Here is a 19730-nt window from a genome sequence, read left to right on the forward strand (position 1 = left end):
CAGATTTTTCACCTAGTCGGCTCTGGGATTAGAACCAGCGACCTTTCGGTTACTGGCACAACGCTCTTACCCACTAAGCTACCTGCCGCCCATATTTCAGTTACAATTCCATTTAACCTATATGAACTTAAATGAGGAATATTCTGTTTATTCATTCAGGGATACTCGTGAGCGGGGATATCAGTTGCATGTAAATAAGACCTTAAGCAGGATATGAGCTACTATCCGGAATACCGTGCTCATGTAAACATGGTCAAAGACCTTTCCTGCTGCTGAATCAGCCGACCTGTGGGTGGCAGTAATGAGTAATTTTATTTGAGGTGCAGAAGAGGCGCATGCGCATTGGTCGAATGCATTTTTTCAGTTCCATCTAACTTTATTTAGACCTTTTTTGGAAATACATACCGGCCGTAATGACGATAGTTGCTCAACGAAACCCCATTCTTTGGTAAGTACCGAACGTATTTTGACATTATTAAGCTTGATAAGATGGTGAATGGCTGCTTCCTGGGGACAAAGGAGAATCGCCATATTCAACGTCTCCTGTAAACCCAGATTCTGGTTAAGGGGTAACGGGTGTATGTAGCTAACTAGCATAAGAAGATATACCAAAGAATGTAAGACGTCTTCTCTTTTTAGTCAATAGATGGCCACATGGCTCTGGATATAGCTAGCATAACTGTAGCTAGCTATGAAACTGTTAAGTTTACACTTGTTGTTTACGAATCATGTGAAAAATACCATTTCATTTGTTGTTGACGCAGACTCAAAACAAACTTGCTACTTAATAGTAGTTAATTACTGCGAAACTGGGTGAAACCACTAACGCTAGCTTGATCAAAATATTAAAGACTGTTAGCAAAGATCTTGAAGTTGTTTCTCGGTTCGTCATCTATCCTGAGAGCGATACACCGAGGCGCCATTGATGTTGGACCTCCGTGAGCAGCAGCATGTACCCCAACGCAGCGCCAGCAGGTCGCCCACCCTACAACCCCAAACGCGTGCATAGTAATGGACTACCCCTGGCCTTCCAACACCACCAGCGACTAACTGAGGCTCAGCGAAACATCACTAACTCAAAGGCAATCGCATGGAATAATGTGCCTGGGTGGGTCTTTCTTTGCTTGTATGTATATCTAAACAGATTATTGAGAACGCGTTTTCATGCTATATTCATTTACCCTTGCGGACCCAACTCTAACCTACATCCCGAGATAGCTAGCATGCTAACTAGTTATTCAGTCAGATAATATGCCATAGACCATGGTTCCCCAACAGGTGACCTGCGGGCCGAATTTGTGCCCGGGGGTGATTTTTTTATTTGTACCCCCAAGTTTTCTTCTTCTATTGTTGGTCATAAAAGACAGTAAAACACAATCAAATCAGCTCCAAGTGAGTTTAATTTTGGAAATCTGTTCCAAAGTATTCCCATGCACAAAGATATCTCTCTCTCTCTATATATATATATATGTATATGTATATATATATATATATATATATATATATATATATATATATATATATATATATATATATATATATATATATATATATATGTATATGTGTAAGCAAGGTTTGAAATTATGTTTTAGTCAAATATTATATCAGTTTGGGTTTCTTGCGGTCTACAAATTATTTTAAATTATGTTAAGGCCCCCTGAAAAAATTGGTCCAGGCTGAATCTTGTTGATGATCCATGCCATAGACTTTTTGGAAGAGGTCCTCTCAACAGAATGTTGAAAACAATTTTATTTTTGTGTCTAGGGGGTTGGTCCTTATGCAGACACAATTTAAGATAAAATATCCACAATAAAGTATTATTGAACAGACTTTCCCAACGTTGGTCTGCTGTATACTACCTTTCCAGTTTCCTCACCTGACAAATCACTTCCTCTTTGCTTCACCTCACGTCAAAATAAATCCTGCATTTGCGCTATTTGCTAAATAAATACATCATATGCGCAAGCAATACAGAATGAAAATGTGTTCTCTTTAGTTTGTAATGGCTACTTGTATGTACTTCTCCCTCTCTTAGCTCTGGTTATCGACTGCTGAGGTAGTTCATGCTGGTGTGTTATTCTCACTGTGTGTGTGTGTGTGTGTGTGTAGTTTCCATGGTCGGCCTCATCCCGCAGGTCCTCATCTGATTCCACCCTATGATTGGAAGCCCAGTCCCAGCACCCAACCTCTTTCTCCTCCTCCACCTGCTCTTCATGCATCTGCACTGGTCAACAGAAGGAAGTAAGGATTGTTTGTTCTTTCTGTCATTTTTCTTACTGCACCTTTTCATTAGTTCAGGCACCATTTCCCAACATCAGACCTGTGAGGTTGCAGTGTACCTTGAGTCTAACGTGTCTGTGTGTCTTCCTCTCTCCTGTGTGTGTGCACGTGCATACGTATGTCTTCCTCTCCTGTGTGTGCGCGTTTGTGTGCTTGTATGTCTCCTCCCTATGTTTACTAGGAGGCACAGTGGAGACCACAGCCCATATAATTTGAAGAGGCAGCGCTTCAGTTCCCCTGTCCCCCACCATGGCAGTCCTCCTGAAGCCTGCTGCTCTCCCGCTGTACCCCACCCTGGCCCCAGGGAAACCCAGTCTACCTGGACCCAGCGCTCCCCTCTCAGTCCCCAGCCCTCTGCCCCACGGATGCCACCTCTGTGGGGAGAGAGACCTGGTAGCCCACTGCAGGCCTATGCCAAGGTAAGCCTCAGGATCATGATAATAATGCATATTATACACTACATGACCAAAAGTATGTGGACACCTGCTCGTCGAACATCTCATTCCAAAAGCATGGTCATTAATATGGAGTTCGTCCCCCCTTTGCTGCTATAACAGCCTCCACTCTTCTAGGAAAGATTTCGGGCACTGATTTTGGGTGATTGGGCATGGCTCGCAGTCGGCATTCCAATTCATCCCAAAGGTGTTCGATGGGGTTGAGGTCAGGGCTCTGTGCAGGCCAGTTCTTCCACATTGATTTCGTCAAACCATTTCTGTGTGGACCTTGCTTTGTGCATGGGGGCATTGTCATGCTGAAACAGGAAAGGGCCTTCCCACAAAGTTGGAATCACAGAATCGTCTAGAATGCCATTGTATGATGAAGCGTGATTCAACACTTCAGAGAACGCATTTCCACTGCTCCAGAGTACAATGGCTTTACACCACTCCAGCCGACGCTTGGCATTGCGCAAAGTTATCTTAGGCTTGTGTGCGGCCATGGAAACCCATTTCATGAAGAACAGTTCTTGTGCTGACGTTGCTTCCAGAGGCAGTTTGGAACTCGGTAGTGAGTGTTGCAACCGAGGACAGACTATTTTTATGCGCTATGCGCTTCAGCACTTGGCGGTCCTGTTCTGTGAGCTTGTGTGTGTGGCCTACCACTTCGCGGCTGAGCTGTTGTTGCTCCTAAACGTTTCCACTTCATAATAACAGCACTTAGTTGACCGTTGCAGCTCTAGCAGGTCAGAAATTTGACGAACTGACTTGTTGGAAAGGTTACATCCTATGACGGTGCTACGTTGAGTCACTGACCTCTTCAGTAAGGCCATTCTACTGCCAATGTTTGTCTATGGAGATTGCATGGCGGTGTGCTCTATTTTATAAACCTGTCAGCAACGGGTGTGGCTGAAATAGCTGAACCCACTCATTTGAAGGGGTGTCCTTATACTTTTGTATATATAGTGTATGTGTAACGGTTTTCTTTTTATCTAACCGGGGTGTTTACATTCACATTCACATGGATATACAGTACCAGTCAAACGTTTGGACACACCTACTCAAGGGTTTTTCTTTATTTTGACTATATTTTATGTTGTAGAATAATAGTGAAGACATCAACACTATGAAATAACACATATGGAATCATCTAGTAACCAAAAAAGTGTTAAACAAATCAAAATATATTTTATATTTGAGATTCTTCAAATAGCCACCCTTTGCCCTGATGACAGCTTTGAACACTTGGCATTCTCTCAACCAGCTTCACCTGGAATGCTTTTCCAACAGTCTTGAAGAAGTTCCCACATATGCTGAGCACTTGTTGGCTGCTTTTCCTTTACGCTGCCGTCCGATTAATCCCAAACCATCTCAATTGGGTTGAGGTCGGGGGATTGTGGAGGCCAGGTCATCTGATGCAGCACTCCATCACTCTCTTTCTTGGTACAATAGCCCTTACACAGCCTGTATGTGTGTTGGGTTATTGTCCTGTTGAAAAACAAATGATAGTCCCACTAAGCCCAAACCAGATGGGATGGCGTATCTCTGCAGAATGCTGTGGTAGCCATGCTGGTTAAGTGTGCCTTGAATTCTAAATGAATCACAGCCAGTGTCACCAGCAAAGCACCGCCACACCAAAACACCACCTTCATGCTTTACGGTGGGAAGTACACATGCGGAGATCATCCGTTCACCCACACCGCGTCTCACAAAGACACAGCGGTTTGAACCAAAAATCTCACATTTGGACTCCAGGTCTAATGTCCATTGTTTGTGTTTTTTGGCCCAAGCAGGTCTCTTCTTATTATTGGTGTCCTTTAGTAGTGGTTTCTATGCTGCAATTCGACCATGAAGGCCTGATTCACGCAGTCCCCTCTGAACAGTTGATTTTGAGATGTGTCTATTACTTGAACTGTGAAGCATTTTTGAGGCAGGTAACTCTAATGAACTTATCCTCTGCAGCAGAGGTAACTCTGGGTCTTCCATTCCTGTGGCGGTCCTCATGAGAGCCAGTTTCATCATAGCGTTGGATGGTTTTTGCAACTGCATTTGAAGAAAAGTTCTTGACATTTTCCGTATTGACTGACCTTCATGTCTTAGAAATTATGGACTGTCGTTTCTCTTTGCTTATTTGAGCTGTTCTTGCCATAATATGGACTTGGTCTTTTACCAAATAGGGCTATCTTCTGTATACCCCCCTACCTTGTCACAACACAACTGATTGGCTCAAACGCATTAAGACTGAAATAAATTCCACAAATTAACTTTTAAGAAGGCACACCTGTTAATTGAAATGCATTCCAGGTGACTAAGCTGGTTGACAGAATGCCAAGAGTGTGCAAAGCTGTCATCAAGGCAAAGGGTGGCTATTTAAAGAATCTCAAATATAAAATACACTGCTCAAAAAAATAAGGAGAACACTTTAATAACACATCCTGAATGAATGAAATAATCTTATTAAATACTTTTTTCTTTACATAGTTGAATGTGCTGACAACAAAATCACACAAAAATTATCAATGGAAATCAAATGTATCAACCCATGGAGGTCTGGATTTGGAGTCACCCTCAAAATTAAAGTGGAAAACCACACTACAGGCTGATCCAACTTTGATGTAATGTCCTTAAAACAAGTCAAAATGAGGCTCAGTAGTGTGTGGCCTCCACGTGCCTGTATGACCTCCCTACAACGCCTGGGCATGCTTCTGATGAGGTGGCGGATGGTCTCCTGAGAGATCTCCTCCCAGACCTGAATTAAAGCATCCACATCCTGGACAGTCTGTGGTGCAACGTGGCGTTGGTGGATGGAGCGAGACATGATGTCCCAGATGTGCTCAATTGGATTCAGGTCTGGGGAACGGGCGGTCCATAGCATCAATGCCTTCCTCTTGCAGGAACTGCTGACACACTCCAGCCACATGAGGTCTAGCATTGTCTTGCATTAGGAGGAACCCAGGGCCAACCGCACCAGCATATGGTCTCACAAGGGGTCTGAGGATCTCATCTCGGTACCTAATGGCAGTCAGGCTACCTCTGGCGAGCACATGGAGGGCTGTGCGGCCCCCAAAGAAATGTCACCCCACACCATGACTGACCCACCGCCAAACCGGTCATTCTGGAGGATGTTGCAGGCAGCAGAACGTTCTCCATGGCGTCTCCAGACTGTCACATCTGTCACGTGCTCAGTGTGAACCTGCTTTCATCTGTGAAGAGCACAGGGCGCCAGTGGCGAATTTGCCAATCTTGGTGTTCTCTGGCAAATGCCAAACGTCCTGCACGGTGTTGGGCTGTAAGCACAACCCCCACCTGTGGACGTCGGGCCCTCATACCACCCTCATGGAGTCTGTTTCTGACCGTTTGAGCAGACACATGCACATTTGTGGCCTGCTGGAGGTCATTTTGCAGGGCTCTGGCAGTGCTCCTCCTTGCACAAAGGCGGAGGTAGCAGTCCTGCTGCTGGGTTGTTGCCTTCCTACGGCCTCCTCCACGTCTCCTGATGTACTGGCCTGTCCCCTGGTAGCGCCTCCATGCTCTGGACACTACGCTGACAGACACAGAAACCTTCTTGCCACAGCTCGCATTGATGTGCCATCCTGGATGAGCTGCACTACCTGAGCCACTTCACTTGTGTGGGTTGTAGACTCCGGCTCATGCTACCACTAGAGTGAAAGCACCGCCAGCATTCAAAAGTGACCAAAACATCAGCCAGGAAGCATAGGATCTGAGAAGTGGTCTGTGGTCACCACCTGCAAAACCAGTCCTTTATTAGGGGTGTCTTGCTAATTGCTTATAATTTCCACCTGTTGTCTATTCCATTTGCACAACAGCATGTGAAATGTATTGTCAATCAGTGTTGCTTCCTAAGTGGACAGTTTGATTTCACAGAAGTGTGATTGACTTGGAGTTACATTGTGTTGTTTAAGTGTTCCCTTTATTTTTTTGAGCAGTGTATATTTTGATTTGTTTAACACTTTTTTGGTTACTAGATGATTCCGTATGTGTTATTTCATAGTTTTGATGTCTTCACTATTATTCCACAATGTAGAAAATAGTAAAAATAAAGAAAAACCCTTGAATGAGTAGGTGTGTCCGAACTTTTGTCTGGTAGTGTACACAAACAAATATTAGAGATCATGGGAAAACAAGTCCCAGTGGGATAGGCAGTGTGATTCAGCACATGTTGTGTGTTGTCTCTCAGCTGAGTGGTCAGATGGTGGACCTGTTTGAAGCATGCCAGCAGCAGTCGGCTGACCTGGAGTGGAAAGAGCTGTGCAGAGCTCGACTACAGAGGGAGATCCAGAGACTCTTCCCATGTATGTATCTCACACACACAAAACTCACCTGGTAAAATAAGGAATAAAAATGTCGTCCTATTGTCATTAATTTTCTCAGTGGCGAGGTTGTACTTGGCTGGTTCTTCTCTGAATGGTTTTGGCAGCAGGAACAGTGATGCTGACCTCTGTCTGGTCATCCAAGCAGCACCGGTGAGTGCATCAATTACTTATAACACACACACCATTTTGAATGGTCTAGTAACTTACATTGTGCTTTTATTGTCTCATATCTTTATATGAATAAGATGCCCATTTACCATGTCTGTGTCTGTAAGGTGGACCAGAGGAATGATGCTGTCTATGTACTCGGTCTCATCCAGCAGCTCTTTTACAGGCTCTGTGAGTACTAACTTTTTTAAAGGGGCAATCTGCCATTGGTACATCCATTTTTTTACTTTTAAATTAATGATATACACCCATTAATTCTTGAAGAATATAACTTATAAATGCCTCATGAGCTTAGTTCAACTATCATCAGAACCCAAAATGTAAGCTTGATTTCCTCCATTTGTAAACAGTGTAGTTGTAAACAAACACTGTATAGCCTTACAACATGGTTAAATCTATAGATTAAAACAAACATTTGATTGGTTACATTTTCTCCAGCAGGTGATGGCTGTGTTGTTGTTTGAACTGCAGATTGCACCTTTAACATAAACACATTTCAGCTGTGTGTCCTGGAATGTCTCTCAATACTCTTCATCAACTTCCTTTTCTTGTCTCCTCTCCCTTTCTCCTCTCCATTATGAGCACTAGTAAGTGAAAGGACTGGATAGAGTTCTGCCTTATTGTTACACCAAATTGCTTTCACGTGTCAGATCATTGGGCTTGACCCATCCTGTTTCATGGGATCAAGTAATAATGAAACATGGAGATGTTCTGATAAAGGAGCAGCCCTATTTCTCCCCAGTGGCCTCTAGAGTGAGCTGTAGGTAACTAAAATTGTGTGTGCAATAGGGCTGACCCCATTTAGTTGACTGGTCAATTGTTTGGTAGATAGGCTGTTGGTTGACCGAGATTTCTTTAGTCAAGTGGACTGATCCATTGTGGAGGCCGTGGGGATGGCACAGTCTTAAGACGTGCTTCTGAAATTGTGTATTGTTATATTACATTAGAGAAACGGTGCAACACTAATACAAATATTATTTTATTTGGATCGAACCCAGAACCCTGGCGCCATGCTCTACCAACTGAGCTACATGGGACTATAACCACATCAGTGCACTGTTGAATTGGCGCCTTTTCCTAGACCATGTTGCTATGTGCATAATAGCAAAGTTAACCCGCATATTGGTGTTGAGAACAATGCCGCGGAGGCAGCAGCAGAATGAGGAGATGGGAAAACAGCCCTCACCTTATTGTCTAAGAAAAGTGAGGAGAGAGGAAACCCCAACTTAATTAGGTCTATAATCAATAGCCTAACTGTTAAATGTGCCTGGCTTTATAAATCATCCATATATATCTACAGAAATAAGACAGATCCTGCTTCTGTTGCATGTTTGAGTGTTTGTTTAATAGCCTACTGATTCCGTGAGCACCAAGCCTCACGCAACGACATGTCAAGTAAATAAATTCGGCTCTTTTTAATATTTGCTTTGCTGTAATAAATGCTTTACACTTTTTTTTTTTTTTTGAACAGCCTCTCTGGTATTATTTATAATTGATTTAGTGTTTACACTGTTCCAAATTGTCCAAAATCATATTTATAATAATAACACTCCTTTTTCTTGATCTCCTTATTATTATTATTATAATAAGTAATGTAATTGTCATTAGTAGGCTTAGTATAGCAGCATTGTATAACCACCATCGAGCTGTAGGCCTAAGAGCACATCCTGTTTAGTCTTAATACCGTAACTTACTTAGGCCTATATTTCAATACTTCTATAGGCTACTGTATCAATCATTCATTTGTAAACGTCATCACACAGCATACGAGTGATTCATGATTTGAAATGCAATCAAGCATTTTAGTTTTAAAAATAAAGCGAGCCTTGAATAATTAGCTTAAACAATAAACAGTTCAATTTCGGAAATTGTATTCACAAATGAATGCTGCTGTTTTTAGTCTTTGCTGTAATAAAGGCGAAACATATATATATTTTTTTACAACAGACTCTCTGGTACGCTTATACTTTATTTAGTGTTTTACATTGTTCCAAATGGTCAGAAAAAGTATATTGTAAGCTCTACAGCATCTGTTTGGCACACATAATATGCACTCAGTGCTTGCTGCTTACCTTCTTTTTCTTGATCTCCAGTACTTTCCACAACTAGTTACATTTGTTCCACACATCAGACTTTCCCTTTACCACCTGAGCAACCTGTAAATATTCCCTTGTTTCGAGTTTGTCACGTCCTCTGCATCCATTTTGCTGTCACATGTTACGGTGTTCAGAGTTTGTTATAACCAATTTATTGACGGGATTATGATATGGTATAGGCACTGCCTGCCCGCTCATTAGGCAGGATTAGGTGGCTTGGCCTTTTTAGGTGAGCGCTGATGCCGCCCTTTGATAAGCAGTGCCCACTTTGTCAAAGGCAGGGATGCAAAATATTTTACTTGTTCATTCCTAGCGCACCTCTCCAGGGTGCTGTTGTAGAGACGCATCTCTGCACCTCTCCACCAACGATGAGTCAAAAAAAGTTATAATAATCTAACAAATCATGTATTAGATATAGGATATGGTAGAAAGAGTATGTGGCCTTTCTGTAGCCTACAGGCTGGAGATAAAATGTATGCCAATGTAATAAGACGGACACTTTTTACATCAGGTTTCTCCGATCAAATAGCCTAAACTAAATGGCGCTCAATCAAAAAATGTTTTTGCTGTCATGTTAATAAAGCAACATATCCTAAAAACAGGACAGGTCAAAGTAAAATGGATGATATGGAATGGACAATCACAACTGTTGTCCAGGAGTTTCAACCCATTGTCATGATCAGTGGTTTCAAGTTTGTATCTGTAAATTTTTTGGCAAGCTGATCGTAGCGAAAAAGAAAATGCTCATGCATTTCCCGCTGTATAAACACATAGCAAATAGTCTTGCGATAACTCCTGATAAAGTTGGTCAGCTGATATTCAGAACTTAAATAGCCAAATTGATTAGTCACAGGAATCAGGACTAATAAAGCCAATGCAATGGCCTGTTTTGCAAACGGTGGGCCTACCACATGGATGGGTATTCATACAAGTCCATTGGGGTCCGACATGGTAGGCTACACCCTAGTAAGCACGAGCTGACGTCTTTTTTTGGTCTTGTCCGGCTGTCGTTTTTTAAAAAGTTTTACACATCGTATGCTTACCACATACAGTAGATGTGCATTCATAAAATTACATTTCAGGCACGCTGTAGGCTATACCTCAGTAAGCACGGACCAACGGCAACGCCTTTTGGACGTCTTTTTTTTGGGTGCAGTTCAGGACCAGCTTTGATCTCCACTTCCACGGACATTGGTTTTTGGTCCGGACCAAATCTGAACCAATCATAGATGTTTATGTTTTGTTCAGATGTTGTCCAATCTGCACCAGCCTTGATTTGGTAAATTACTTATTTTCTACTTTCATTCAGAACCGAAAATGAACTTGATTTCAACGTCCGGAAAAAACGTATGTTCAGCGTCCTGGAAAATATATATTTTAAACATACGGAAATACCTTTTCACCTTTCATTTAGAACCTAAATTGTACTTTCTATTCAACGTCATTTTGCTTATTGGGACTATTGTAGTTTTGCGGGGGCTGCATTTTTTGGTCTCCCTATGGCGGCAGAATGACAAAGATAGACCCTGGCTATAGGTCAGGCCCTATTGTGCCCTATTCGGACCGGATTAGTTTTACTGGGGGAGGTCGGGTAATGTAATTATGTGCACGAGCACAAAACACATCTGTAATTTTAGTCCCGTCTGAATCTGCCATGTCAGTCATTTTTACATGGCAGGAGAGTAACAATTCCAGCCAGAATAACCTACTGTTTTTTTGGCGAACTGCAATGTAGTCTGATAATACTAGTCCTGTGCGAATTGACATCCCTGTATTTTGAGAGAAATGTCTGAGTTTTACATGTTGCTCGCGGTTTGCGCAAGAAAACAGTAACTGATTCGATAAATTGAGCTAAGTGCTGCGCATAAGCTATATATGAATGGCCTACATGTAGTCTATCTACTTTCACAGTGAATTATTTTGTTTATATGTTTTGTGCGTATGAATTGAATATTGCCAAATGCATCAGTAAAAATTATTGAGCCTATTTAATGCAACCCTTGCTATTAATAGATCGCAAAGCAGCAGCATACAACTGACCAAAACGGTTGGAAATGAGAAGTTAACTTTCTATCCATAGCTTTAAAATGCATCTCAAGTGCAATTGCACTGTTTAGCTCACATCTGAAGGCTGTGGGGCATTTTAAGACGTACAGCAGATCACTAAAATATTATAATGTGTATGACACTTCCTCAATTCAAATATTATGGCGACGCTATAGTAAATATGGTTTGGTATGGTTTAGAAACGTGTGAACCAAGCTTGAGTTATCAGTGTGGCCCGATCACCGGGAAATGTTGAAATACTGAATAATATCTTCACGCCTAGAATAAATACCTCCAGGCTTCGGTCACAACTGTCAATTTATTGGGAACAAAGCACGTCTGAGCCTGGCCCGGCACAATCAAATAAATTGCTGGTCGGACTCCGTCTATTCATTTGTGTGTCTTTTAATTATTTTAATCAAACCGTGTGCTTAAAGCATCAGACAAGCTCTGAATATAGTTGACTTGATTAAAACGCAGAAGATGTGTCAATATATGGGAAAATACACGTTAAAAAAATTAAAAAATCGATTGGTCGAAAGAATAGACGACTTTTAGTCGACCAATATTTTTATTTTGTCGGGGACAGCCCTAGTGTGCAATGTTGTTGAGTTTGGCGGTCTTAGTAAAAAAGAAAATATGTGCAGTGTGTTGTGGAGTTGATGGATATGTGTGTGTTCTGGTCCACAGCGTACATGGAGAGGCCTCAACTGATCCGAGCCAAGGTCCCCATCCTCAAATTCAGAGACAAAGTCAGGTGGGTCGAAACCTCTATCAATGACTTTTTCTTTGTATTTTTGCTTTTCCCAAATGCATTTAGGCTTAGCAGGCAGAGGCAACACAGGCAAGGAAAGACTCCTTGAGATAAACTTTCAGAGGAACCACTCTTGAGGGGGAGCCAATATTCCTCTTGCTGACTGGGTAGAATGGTAGAGGTTCTCGTTCACACAGTACTCGGGTGTTAAAGTTCTCAGTCACTGAGAATTGGTCAAACTTGCAGTTTATTATGGTGCAGTGTACAAAATGATCCTCTTTCCCTAAAAGCGTGATGGTCATTACTTTTTTACATGAAAGGGGAGGTTAACTTGGCCACAGACAATCGATCTGAGAGACTTACATTTCAGTCATGGGATAATAAAAATGTTTAACCCCTGAATACTGCTGTGCATCAAATATTTATTTATAGACGTAATAAATATTGACATGTTACTAAGGGTCTATTTCCACAGTAGTACAGTACATGGGTAATGAACTGGGTATATCAGGGATGGGCAACTTTGATGGGGGTGGGGGCCACAAAAAACTAATCATGAGGGCTGCAGTTGCTCGCGGGTCTACGTACCCACATTTTTGGGCCGGAGAAATTGAGCCGAGGACCTTCAAAAGGGGGAGGCCACCAGTTGCCCATCCCTGGGGTATATCAAATCTTTCTCTATAAAAAGCTATTTCTCTCTTCCCTTCTCTCCAGTGGAGTGGAGTTTGATCTGAACGTAAACAACACTGTAGGGATCAGAAACACCTTCCTGCTGAGAAGTTACGCTGACGGTAAGGACACACACACACACACACAACCTGTCGCCTCTCACCCTCACCTGGTTACTGGTGAAACTAAATAATCAGTTTGTGGTTGACACTAAAACTGGCGATCTAAATTAGGTCTGCCTGGGACTGTTTTCTTCATCTCGATCCTGCTGCTTTTCTTACCGCACTCGCCCGCTCCCAGCGGACTTCTTGCCTGACTCCCACCTGCTCCGCAAGAACTGGTCCTGAACCCAACCTCAGTCCCGCAATGTTATTTTAGGTGTATGTGACGCAGCTCACGTTGCAGCCTCGGTCCCAGCAATTTTGCCACCCTAGGCAAGATCAAAATGTACAAAAATAGGTTAAAATACCAGAGATTCTCGTGTGGCCCATTGTATTATTGGGCTATATCAGCAGTGTTTTCCCTAGGATTTCTTTTAGCTGCTTGGTGAATGGCATGGTCTTCACATCTTTTTTTTTAGAGGCCTTCCTTTTGGCCGCAGAGAATAGACTTTCAGAGAATGGTGAAAAAATGCATGCTGAGGGCAAAAAGATCCACTCTACAAATTATTACTAACCCAAACACAGTGGGGCACAATGAGGGCCTTCTATGCCTTCAGAGAAGAGCTAAAGATTTATAAAATTATAATGATATTGTTATTTTCCATGATGTTCTGATTTAATGTCTGAAAATATCCATTTTAGATAGAAGGCATCTGCCATTCAACTGTATTAGGGAAATTCATTTTTTGTTGACAGTGGAATCAACTAATCACATTTTTACTTGTAATAGGTGTGACCGTTTTTACAAAAACTTCTGCTTTCTTGAAGGCCAACAGGTCTGAAAATATATGTAGTCCTGCTGTGTGGCATTTCGAGAAGGCTCTATGTGATACTGATTGCACTATACATTTTTGTGCGTGTAGATATGGTTGTCCTTGTTCGATAGAGCCATTGGACAACTTTCAGCAATGTTCCTATCAGCGGGTTCATTGCAAAATATACAAGCTGACAAATTTTTTCCATTTCCAGTCTGAACTGGTGTGGGGCGGTGCTTCGTGCTCTGGCCCTGTCCCCCAAGGCAGGCTTTTTTTAAAGGGAGGCGACACTAACAACACAATCCTTTGGGCTAAACTGAAAGAACTGACCAGACCACAAAGGCTTCAAGTGATTCCTCTCATCAACATGAATTTGACGATGGAGCATTTATTTTTATCTACATGGTGACATTCAACCGTCCATGTTTCTAAGAGTTGGATTTGGCAAGAAGCTCCGCTACAGCTGATGCCAGCACCAATAGGGCAGATGACAAATACGGTGGTAAGTTATTTTTCCTGCAAGCCATCTAGCTAGCTAACTTTAGTTTATCTACTGAAACCCATATTGGTTATTGCTAGCTAACATACTACTGTGTTACAGTGGGGGGAAATCAAATTAATTTAGGTAGGTAGCTAAGTTAACTAAACAACTACAGGTAGCCATATCTGTGATAAAAAATAGAAGAGGTTTTACAATCGGAGATCCTATTGTATCTCGATTGTGAAACCTTTTCTCTTTTTAGCCGTAGATATGACTAATAAACAACAAGCTATAACATTTCAACCATCCACCTAAAGCTAAGTTTACCAGCAAACGTTAGCACACGACTGGAGTTGGCTAGCTAGTTAGCCTGGCACCTGCTAACTCGTTAGTATGCGCCAGGCCTCCCGTTTTTAACTTTTTAGGAAATGTGTAACATCAGCATCTGTAAATAGTTTTACTAGCTAGCTATGTAACATAATTGACAAAGGTTGACATTGGTTATGATTATGACCATGGATGCATTTCAAAATCACAATATGATAGGCATGACGCAAGACAGGATTCCAAACAGATGTAAATATCCATAATTGGCTATCCAGCAAGCTAGCTAGCTAAGTTTACTAGCGAACAGTGAGGAGAAACAATAATTACAATTTAACTGTTATAAAGCTGGTTTTACTATACAAATATTTGACTAAGCATGCCTGTTAGACATGGCTGTAGCTAGATACTGTCTGCCTACCTTCCTTGGTACATTTGCACAGTCTGGTCACTGGGCAAACTTTGAGGGTTATGCCGTATTTCTTTCTATTAGGCTAGATATTGTTTTAAATGTAATCTCTGTGCCAATGCACATGTAAGCATGTTTAACTAGTCTACCCTAATTGGTGTTATGCTTGCACAGTTCAACTCTCATTCAAACTGTGCAAAGGAGTATAATTGTATTATCTTTTTTTGTTTTGCAGACTGCTGTGTGGTGCCTGGGCTTCTTTCTGGAGTGGAATCTTGGAGGAAAAACAGAATTCCTTTGCCTGCGTGTCATTGTAGCAGATCTGTATCCCTCTCGATGGATTGGACATTATGTTGGATTTCAAGCAGAAGATGGCTCAAGAGCTGAATGGCAGTTTGATCATGACAACACTCCTCCCACAGCTTTACAAGTGTTCCCTGAATTTACTGTATGTTTCTTTGGAATGGCAATTTCATAATGACAACCTATCCTGTCATCTGCTGAACACCAGTTCTCTTAGCTACAGATTGTTACACCAGATAATGTGATTTAACCAAAGATTTTTGGTATCCATGACTGGGAGTTACACAATAGGTACTGTTTGGTGTTGCAGAGAATTTGCAACCAACATTGGTGACGCTTTCTTCATCCTCGATTCGTGGAAACAGGAGTCTCATAAAATGTATGTCCAGTTGCAGAGGGTCAGTTTGAATTCAGTTATTAAAATAAATACTTTTTTTGCTCCATCGACGTGTATGCCGCCATCTTGTCTATTTCAAGTATTTTCTAATTGATTGAGACAGTTGTCTGTCATCCTGACATGCGGAACTTTGGGGTGGACACTCGCCTGTCTCGATCAATGAGAGAAGACTTGAAAAAGATAAGATGGCGGCGTACACTGTTGGACTATTTCATGGAGCAAAAAAATATTTATTTTAAAAACTGAGCATTTTCTAAATTCATACGGACCCCCCTGCAACTGGACATAGACATTTTATGAGACTCCTGTTTCCATGACTCGAGGACGAAGACGGCATCGCCAAGATTGGTCAAATTCTGTGCAACACCAAACAGTACCTATCCCTGTAAGATACCAGAAATCTTTGGTTAAATCACATTATCTGTTGTAACAATCTGCAGCTACAGTTCTCTGCACTTTACTACACCTGAGACACACTGAACTGTACTACACTGTTCAGACTGTATTTTTTTGTTACTTTTATCATATAACATTAATGTTGAATACCCAGTTCTCTTTTTGAGTTGGCATAAAATATTGTATACTCCCCTGTATTTTAGATTTTGACAAATAAACATTATTTGGATATATCTGAATGTCTAACATCTGTTTAATGTTACAGAGCCCTGTACTGCTTAGTGCCTTCGGAAAGTATTCAGACCCCTTGACTTTTTCCATATTTTATGTTACAGCCTCATTCTAAAAACAAAAATCTAAAATCTACACACAATACCCCGTAATGAAAGAGCAAAAACAGGTTTTTAGAAATGATTGCTCATTTATGAATATAGAAATGGAAATATTAGATTTACATAAAGTATTCATACCCTTTACTCAGTACTTTGTTGAAGCACCTTTGGCAGCGATTACAGCATCGATTCTTCTTGGCTATGACACTAAAAGCTTAGCATGCCTGTATTTGGGGAGTTTCTCCCATTCTTTTCTGCAGATCCTCTCAAGCTCTGTCAGGTTGGATGGGGACCGTTGCTGCACAGCTATTTTCATGTCTCTCCAGAGATGTTCGATCGGGTTCAAGTCCGGGCTCTGGCTGGGCCACTCAAGGACATTCAGAGACTTGTCCCGAAGCCACTCCTGCGTTGTCCTGGCTGTGCGCTTCGGGTCATTGTCCTGATGGAAGGTGAACCTTCGCCCCAGTCTGAGGACCTGAGCGCTCTGGAGTAGGTTTTCATCAAGAATCTATAATATAAATATAATATGCCATTTAGCAGCCGCTTTTATCCAAAGCGACTTAGTCATGCGTGCATATTTTTTTTTTTTGTGTATGGGTGGTCCCGGGGATCGAACCCATTACCTTGGCATTACAAGCGCTGTGCTCTACCAGCTGAGCTACAGAGGATCTCTCTGTACTTTGCTACGTTCATCTTTGCCTCGATCCTGACTAGTCTCCCAGTCCCTGCCGCTGAAAAACATCCCCACAGCATGATGCTGCCAACATCAATCTTCACCTCCAGACGTGACGCTTGGCATTCAGGCCAAAGAGTTCAATATTGGTTTCATCAGACCTGATGCTCTTGTTTCTCATGGTCTGGTCTTTAGGTGCCTTTTGGCAAACTCCAAGCGGGCTGTCATGTGCCTTTTACTCAGGAGTGGCTTCCGTCTGGCCACTCTACCATAAAGGCCTGATTGGTGGAGTACTGCAGAGATGGTTGTCCTTCTGGAAGGTTCTCCCATCTCCACAGAGGAACTCTGGAGCTCTGTCAGTGACTATCGGGTTCTTGGTCACTTCCCTGACCAAGGCCCTTCTGCCCCGATTGCTCAGTTTTGCCGGGCGGCCAGCTCTAGGAAGAGTCTTGGTGGTTCCAAACTTCTTCCATTTAAGAAGGATTGAGGCCGCTGTGTTCTTGGACCTTCAATGCTGCAGAAATGTTTTGGTACTCTTCCCCAGATCTGTGCCTTGACCTGAGCTCAATTTCGACTCTCATAGCAAAGGGTCTGAATATTTATGTAAATAAGGTATTTTTATTTTTAATGCATTTGCAAAAACAATGAAAAACCTGTTTTCACTTTTTTATTATGTGGTATTGTGTGTAGATTGATGAGGATTTTTTATTTATTTAATCCATTTTAGAATAAGGCTGTAACGTAAGAAAGTGGAAAAAGTTAAAGGGTCTGAATACTTTCTGAAGGCACTGTAAATACATTCTGTGAATCCATAAAGGCAAACACATTTTGAGGCTTGATCGAAAATATCCATATTTATTTTATGGTCCTTTATCCGGCTTCGGTACACTGGCAAAGGTGTTTGGCGTGGTGGGTTGTTAAAGCAGAGTGCTTGTGGCGAATGGTGTTGTCCCGGTGTACGGCCAGCTGGATAAGACTGCCATAAGTGGTGTAGGACCTCTTGCAGAAGATTTGCTGGTACTGCACATCTCCTGGAAAGACATGGTTGTGGTGTTTAAAATTTTACACTTTTTGTGGAAGGGGCATAGGGCAACACTCCTTTTTTGGTAACGGTGTCAACTGATTGGGACCTAAGTGTTAGACACAGACTAGTGTTTTCTTTAGGGACATAGGGATCTGCTTTTGAGAGGAAAGATAAGGCAACAAAGTGAATGGGCTGGGGGGGCTGCAGAAGGTGTGAAAAGTCTTAGGAGGAGAGTTCTTACACAGTATGTTTTGTTGTGGATGGGAGATTGAAAAAGGCGCCATTTCTCCTCAATCGTTCTCATACACATTACATTTACTGTCTCTTAAGCACAACCAAAAACCCCTTCCTCAAGCCCATTGACTTTGACAGATCATTCATGTCAATAGTAGCAGGGGATTTTTGTAGACGTGTCCTTGAATTGTGTGTTGAGAATTTGCAGAGAAGAATGAGGTGGTTGTGTCATTAGTGTTGTCTTGATTTTAGACCTGTCAGTGTCCCTGGCTCGTTTTTGTCCCACAATCTTGTTGTGCTCCATAACCGCTGTCCCCCCCCCCCCCCCCCCCCCCCCCCCCTCATGCTTGTGTACCCAAAATGCCACCGCTTTGGGGTATCTTTCAGTAGGGTCCGTGGAAGGACTCCAGATAACCTGAGTTTTACAAAAAGAAAAGGTAAAAAGAGTAAAGGGGTAGACTAAATTGATTACATTGGCTGGATGGTACTCTGTGGTCCTCAGGCTACATCTAACCACATGCAACCCCATAACACAAACACTACCAAATTCATGTTTATACCATGCTTACTGTAAATTGAGCTATCTTTTCCGTCAGCTTATCTTTTGCCTACTTACCTTCACCTTGTGCAGAGCTTGGGGTTGGAAACACATGCTGTTGGAATCAGATGATGTACCATCTATAACAGAACACACAACAATACACAATTTAACCACCTCACTAATTGTGTTGATCTCTATTAGACTGGCTAGCTTAGCACACCTAACATGGACATTTCAATATTGTCAGCTTGCTGTTAGCTAGTTAGCGTCACTAAATTGGCAGCAAGATTACTAGCAGGCTGAGAACCAACTAACCATAGACAATTTATACACATTCATAATTACTACCAACACACCGAGAGTGAGTTAACTATATTGACAATTCTATTTTTACTAACAGTGTTTTCCAGACAAGGGTGGAATAGATGGCTACCAGATTGAGTTACTCTTATTTGTTAACTAGCTTACGTTAGTCAAAGATAGATCGAACGGACAGACATGTTTACTCAGCTGAAGGTAGCTACCAGTCTAGCAGTGACTAATTGATTTAACAGTGTATCAAAAAGATAGCTAGCTACAGTGCATTTGGAAAGTATTCAGACCTCTTGACCGTTTCCACATTTTGTTACGTTACAGCCTTATTCTAAAATGGATTAAATAAATAAAAAATCCTCATCAATCTACACACAATACCCCATAATAACAAAGTGAAAACAAATGTATTAAATAGAAAAAACAGATACCTTATTTACATAAATATTCAGACCCTTTGCTATGAGAGTCGAAATTGAGCTCAGGTGCATCCTGTTTCCATAGATCATCCTTGTTGTTTTTACAACTTGATTGGAGTTCACCGGTAGTAAATTCAATTGATTGGACATGATTTGGAAAGGCACACACTTGTCTATATAAAGTCCCA

At 41.8% G+C, this 19730-nt stretch overlaps 1 protein-coding gene across 2 annotated transcripts in view; it reads left to right on the forward strand.

Annotated features, from left to right (window-relative positions):
• The first annotated feature begins 324 nt into the window (after positions 1–324).
• Positions 325–19730, forward strand: part of LOC311144530 (poly(A) RNA polymerase GLD2-like) — a 76548-nt gene continuing 57142 nt past the window's right edge. For both annotated transcript variants that reach the window (XM_084180556.1, XM_084180555.1), the window contains exons 1-9: positions 325–448; positions 903–1108; positions 2110–2241; positions 2462–2699; positions 6913–7027; positions 7107–7198; positions 7324–7387; positions 12049–12115; positions 12827–12903. In XM_084180556.1, the coding sequence (XP_084036682.1) occupies positions 951–1108; positions 2110–2241; positions 2462–2699; positions 6913–7027; positions 7107–7198; positions 7324–7387; positions 12049–12115; positions 12827–12903 (943 nt within the window). In that variant the 5' untranslated portion in view covers positions 325–448; positions 903–950. The remainder of the gene's footprint in view (positions 449–902; positions 1109–2109; positions 2242–2461; positions 2700–6912; positions 7028–7106; positions 7199–7323; positions 7388–12048; positions 12116–12826; positions 12904–19730) is intronic.

The sequence above is a fragment of the Coregonus lavaretus genome, assembly GCF_964263955.1.
Source record: "Coregonus lavaretus genome assembly, chromosome: 17".
Classification (NCBI taxonomy): domain Eukaryota; kingdom Metazoa; phylum Chordata; class Actinopteri; order Salmoniformes; family Salmonidae; genus Coregonus; species Coregonus lavaretus.